A 6,197-nucleotide genomic window follows, 5' to 3' on the forward strand; every position below is an offset into this window, starting at 1 on the left:
TGATTCACACAACCTGTGGTTCCACAGTCATTAGCACAAGACACCTCTCAGGTCACATAGTGGAACACATGCCCTAAACCATGGATATGCTATTCCTCCAACTTTAACTATTTTAGAGAAGAACAGTATACAGCTTTCTTGGTCTCAGACTCAAGAAAGATAATGACTGTAGATTTCAATAAATACTCGTAAGGCGTGACCTTAACTTGCACGTGCAGGACATTCACCTGATTGAACTAATGCAGCTGTATAGTCCATCAAGCATTACTGCCAAACCCTGTATTTATGCCATACATACATGTGCTTTTTCTCTCTCTCAAAAACAAACAAACAAACAAAAAAAAAACAACCAACCAAAAAACCAGCAGAGATTAAATGAACAAGATGGGCAAGAACAAGATACTATTTGAATGATGAGCCAGTCTCTTTCTGAAGCCACCTGTCAGCAGCACACAGTCATATTTCTGTTTGTTTCAGATAACACCGATTTCACAATGGGGTCCATCAGTGCAGCAAATGCAGAATTTTGTTTTGATGTATTCAATGAGCTGAAAGTTCACCATGTCAACGAGAACATCTTGTACTCCCCCCTGAGCATCATTGCAGCCTTGGCCATGGTCTATCTGGGAGCCAGAGGCAACACTGAGTACCAGATGGAAAAGGTAAGTTACATAAAACAGATACAAGTTCCTTTTGATACTGTTCAACACAGCAACAGATTACCCATCAATGTCTTTGAGACTTCTCCAGTTGAGGGGCCAGCCTCAGTTACATTTACCACTGGATTCAAACTTGGATAGAAGAATGACATTCAACTATTCAGCCAAACCATGTTTGGATCAGGAACTAATTTCACTTACCATTGCTTTTCACTGTGAAGGGCAAGAATGGCTTCCATTAAGGAGAAGTCTTGAAGAATGGTTAAGACAGATCTCTTCAGTTTATATTATCTCACAAACTAACCCCCTTCCAGATAGAATGAACAATTTGTAATATATAAGATGAAAGCAAGAGTCACAGTTATAGAGTACAGTATGTTTGTAGCTGGTTTCTAGACTGGAAAATAAGTGATCCAAGCTGAAGATCATACTCACAAATTTTCGTAGTAGCACATCCAGTAAAAAATAACTATTTCAAGCTCACATGAGACTCAGTCAGACCCAGTTATTCCAAGCCCATAGCATAAACACAAATATCAGTAACTCTCAGTGGACTTCGCATACTTCATTTCTTCTACTGTTACTTCCCATTGCAGGTTCTTCACTTTGACAGCATTGCAGGACTTGGAGGAAATGTTCAGACCAAGGTACAGAAATCTAAGGTACATTTATTTCTCTCTCACATTTTTTCTCCTGAGAATAGAAAATAAAACTGTTCTGGCTGTGCTTCAAATAGGTCAATCCCCTTCCCAAACTTTAGCTAGTTCTCTCAGTTCAAGACATGCAAGTGGAAAACTCAAATTTGCTCAAAAAATCCCCCCCTCCCAAAACAACAACAACAACAACAAAAACAGCAAGCAAACAAAACCAAAAACTAAACAAACAAAAAGAAAGAAAAAAAATCATAAAAAGAAGGCAGGTTGCACATGTTGCACCAGAAAAAGCGATGGAACAGGGAAGAATGCATTGGGCACCAGGATACCTTCCTGGATTAATAAGAGCTTGCACACCTTCAGGTGCTGCTGGGGGACAGCACATGAAACACCTGTGTGCTTTTCTCCATGTTCATTTGGTGCAGCTGCAAAGATAACACAAGACATTCTCCTAGGCCTGTCCCCATCCACTTTGGATCTCCAAGAACAAGGTCGGACTTGGAAAGGACTAGAAGACTATATGACTATACTACAAGACTATACTATAAGATACTTCCTGATTCCCTTGTCACCTATCACTCTTCTCCTAGCTGCAGCTTCAGCACAAAGCTGCCATGAAAATGCAAGCAGAAGCAGGGAACTAGACACTGTATGCAGGACAACTCACCAAATGTAATCAGACACCTGAATTTTTCTTCAATTATCATTTTGATCCTCAGGCATGTGGTTTCAGATTAATCACTGAGGTTTTCTGCTTGCTATAAACTACACTGAGTATCACTAGATGCTATGAATTATACATCATTAATTACTTAAAAGAACATCCCTCCCATGGAGCTTTTAAACTCTAATACATTTGTCTGCAAATGTCCTAATACTGTGTGTTTTCATGTGTGATTATAAGTAGCTGTCTGCCTAGTGAAGTAAGCTAACAACTATACTTTCTTTTTTTTTCCCTTCTCATCAACAACTCAGTGTGGCAAGTCTATGAACATCCACATACTATTCAAAGAACTCCTCTCTGATATCACTGCATCAAAAGCCAATTATTCGGTCTACCTTGCCAACAGACTCTATGCCGAAAAGTCATGTCCAATCCTACCGGTAAGTTGTACTTCAGAGTGATTTCTTTCTAAGACTTGCATAAACCTGTAATCCAGGCATACTGCCTGGAATAGGGGATGTGTTAATCCAGCACTCCTCACTGGACTCCCCCAGCTTTTCCCTTTGCCCCTGAAAATAGCCTGCATGGAAAGCAATTCCAGGGAAAAAGATGACCCTTTTCAAAAATGAATGGAGTTAATAAAGAAAACTATTTGGGAATGGAATATTTCCCTCTCCCTGCCCCACAAATTCCTTTCATTGTAACAGCTTTCTCTCCTTCCTTCCTTCCTTCCTTCCTTCCTTCCTTCCTTCCTTCCTCCCTCCCTCCCTCCCTCCCTCCCTCCCTTCCTTCCTTCCTTCCTTCCTCTTCCTTCCTCTCATTTTTTTCCCTGCAAGAAATAATTTGATTTCAGCATGTTTCTTCATTTGAAAACCCCACCTCAAAAACAACTTTTTGAAGTGTCTAAATCATTCATTTGACATTTTCAAAATAAAGCATACAAATATTCTAAATCAAATAAATTTATTATCCTTAAAAATAAGGAAAAATACTTCAAAAGGAAGAGTGGACATAATGATAACAAAGCACTCTCCAATGGACCTGAAGCTGATTTTGGATCAGGCTTTCTTCAAGAAAATATTTCTGCATTTCTAGTACATACTCTTAACTGGTCAAGTAATAAAAATGTCAGACCTGAAAATATCATGCATCAGAATATTTTTTTCTGGCCCAGTTTTAACTATTTTGTCCAGAAAACAAGCAATGCCATGGCATCACTATAAAAACTGAGTCTTTTTATCTGTGTTTTATTTCACCATCATAGTCTTTTTACAAACTGACTGGTTTGGTGGCTACAACTGCTGTCTTTACAGATATACTTAAAATGTGTGAAGAAACTGTACAGAGTAGGTCTGGAAACAGTGAACTTCAAAAAAGCATCAGATCAAGCCAGACAGCTCATTAATTCCTGGGTGGAAAAACAGACAGAGGGTAAGGTCAGAGAAGAGTTTGAAATATAATTTCTCATTACAACTGTACTTGAACAACTTCTGGAAAGACTAAACAGTAGAGGAGAAATTTCTTCTTTCCATCCCTATTAATGGATATTTCCTGTGAAAATATCCATTACTATGGATTAATATGGAAAATTAATATTTCTATTAATATGGAAAAATATATGACTATATTGCACCTGTGTGGCAGTGCATTTTAAATATATCTGGCAAAAGCAGAGGTGCCTCGGCTTGCACAATTTCTGTGTCTGCAGAGTGTAACTCTTGCAAGATTAGCCCCAGCTTCCCCAACCTATTGACATCATTTTACAAGTACATGCTGGTTGGGTAAAAAATGGGCTTCCATGAAGAAAAGTAATGGAGCCATTAGGGTGGTGGCAGGAGAAGAATGATTAAGGCACGTGCATATATTTATCAGGGCTCAGATGAGAGGAAAAACAAGAATGACACATGAGAAGGAAGTACAGTGGGATAAGATTTTCTGTCTCCCTACTTCCCTCTCCTGTTCCTTCTTATCTGTGCAAATCTTTTTCCAAGCACTTATTTGAGATATTCCTGGGATGCGTATGAATCCTCAAACCTTCCTGTCTTCTTGCAGAAATGTCTGACCAAGTGTTAGTTGTTCTGTATTAAATCATCCTCATGAATCTGAATTCCACACACTGTCATTTGAAGAGGAGAAAGTCAAGTCAAGTAACAGCATGTTGGTTAACCTCTAAAATGCAAGACTACAGCTACAAAAACAAAACCCCTCAAAGAAGCACGCTCCAACCCCATGCAGGCACCCATGAAAACCAGAGGAGGTGTGTCTCAGCACTCTCTGCCTTGCTTCCTTCTTACAGGACACATCCAAGACTTCCTGGTATCAAGCTCCGTTGATCTCAATACTGCCCTGGTCCTCATTAATGCCATTTACTTCAAAGGCACGTGGAAGAGAGCCTTTAAGGAAGAAGACACTCAGGAAATGCCCTTCAGCATGACAAAGGTAGGGGCACAGGCACAGCTTGTGGCAAGGACAGCTGTCCGCTCGCACGGCCAGCAGGCTGGGTGCCACAGGCCCCACGCGCTGTGGCCATTGGCCATCAAGAGAGGAAATGGAGACACGGCCTGAGGATCGAGCCCACTTCCTTTGAAGGCTTGCACATATACTCAATTAAAGCAAAAATTGCTCCCTGCTCACATCATCTCATGCTTCTGTTTTGCAGCAAGACAGCAAGCCTGTGCAAATGATGATTCAGAACAGCACGTTTAAGGTGGCCACGGTGGCTGCGGAGAAAATGAAGATCCTGGAGCTTCCGTACGCCAGCGGAGAGCTGAGCATGTTGGTGCTGTTGCCTGATGAGGTTTCTGGCCTGGAGCAGGTATGGCCCTGGCAGGGGAAGCACAGGAGTTATCAGTGCAGTGGCACCTGGCTTCCATCAGAGCTTGTGCTGTCCTCTTACACCATGAGGGGAGCACACCAGCTGCCCAGGTGCTAGCAGGTGCTCTGGTAGAGACTGGCCTCTTAGGAGGGCCTGACACTCAGTCTGAGAGAACAAAGAGCGTAGCTAACAAAACAAAGGTAAAGGAGTGTAGTTCATTTGTAACCTTGCAGGAGGTGATGTATGTATGGGGAGAATTTTTTTATTGAGAGGTAATTTCACCCATCCCCCTGTATAAGCTGTTGAGTATATGTTGTTAGAACTGGTGAGGTTTGGGAATCCCTTATGATTTATTTGAAAAATCCTCATCAAACATTATAAATAAGATGCTCTCAGAACACTGTAGAATAAGTGTTCTTTTTTGTTTGGTACTATCGACTGTGTATAAATTTTCATGGCATTTTTTGCAATCGTTTTCACAAGCTGACTGCTATGTTGTGCCACCTCAGACACAAGTCTAGTTGTACAGAAGGGGATGTGTCAGATGGGTAAGGAACTGAAAAAGGGAAGGTGACACAGGTAGTATTAGAGAAGCAAGTGATAAACCAGAAGGGTGTTGATACACTAGATTAAAATGAATGTTGGGAATAAATTGCATTGTCATCCCAGGTATTTCATGCGCTACCTCTCTTTACAGATTGAGAACAAAATCAGCTTTGAAAAACTGACACAGTGGACCAGTCCCAGTGTGATGGAAAGGAGGGTAGTGAAAGTGTACCTCCCTCGCATGAAGATTGAAGAAAAATATAACCTCACATCTGTCTTAGTGGCCTTGGGAATGACCGACCTGTTCAGCCCTTCCGCCAATCTGTCTGGTATCTCTTCCGCAGAGAACCTGAAGATGTCTGAGGCTGTGCATGGGGCGTACATGGTAGTCAATGAAGAGGGCACAGAGGTGGCAGGCTCAACGGGGGTGATGGGAGACATCAAGGATTCCTCTGAGTTCGAAGAGTTTAGGGCTGACCACCCATTCCTCTTCTTGATCAAACACAACCCAACCAACAGCATTGTCTACTTTGGTAGATATTGTTCCCCCTAACAAGATAAAGAGCTAGAAATAACACATGCCTTCCCCTCAGAAAGAAAATCCCTTTACTGTAGTATTGTAGTATAATCTTATCTCTTCAGTATTTTCTCCAGCTGGAAAGCCTGATCTAAGAAATGCCTATTTTGGAAGCTTCTGTAGCAAAGACATTCCCTCAGGTGAGGACGCAGCACCAAGCATGGTTACTACTTCTTTCCTCATACTGGTTATAGAATGGCTTGAGCTGAGCAAAGACTGAGCCAAAAAGAAGGTGAGAATGAAAGCACTCATCAGCCAGGAAAGGGCCAAGTGATTTTCACTC

The 6,197-nt window shown here is 41.4% G+C and overlaps 1 protein-coding gene across 1 annotated transcript; it reads left to right on the forward strand.

Moving 5' to 3' along the window:
* Positions 1-485: 485 nt before the first annotated feature.
* On the forward strand, positions 486-5,918 carry LOC121065261 (ovalbumin-related protein X-like). Its single transcript, XM_040547979.1, has 7 exons — positions 486-662; positions 1,256-1,306; positions 2,288-2,416; positions 3,290-3,407; positions 4,273-4,415; positions 4,636-4,791; positions 5,489-5,918. Exons 1-7 carry the CDS (start codon positions 495-497, stop codon positions 5,888-5,890), a joined length of 1,167 nt encoding a protein of 388 aa, XP_040403913.1. The 5' UTR covers positions 486-494; the 3' UTR covers positions 5,891-5,918.
* Positions 5,919-6,197: the final 279 nt, after the last annotated feature.

Source organism: Cygnus olor, chromosome 2 (assembly GCF_009769625.2).
Source record: "Cygnus olor isolate bCygOlo1 chromosome 2, bCygOlo1.pri.v2, whole genome shotgun sequence".
NCBI lineage: Eukaryota > Metazoa > Chordata > Aves > Anseriformes > Anatidae > Cygnus > Cygnus olor.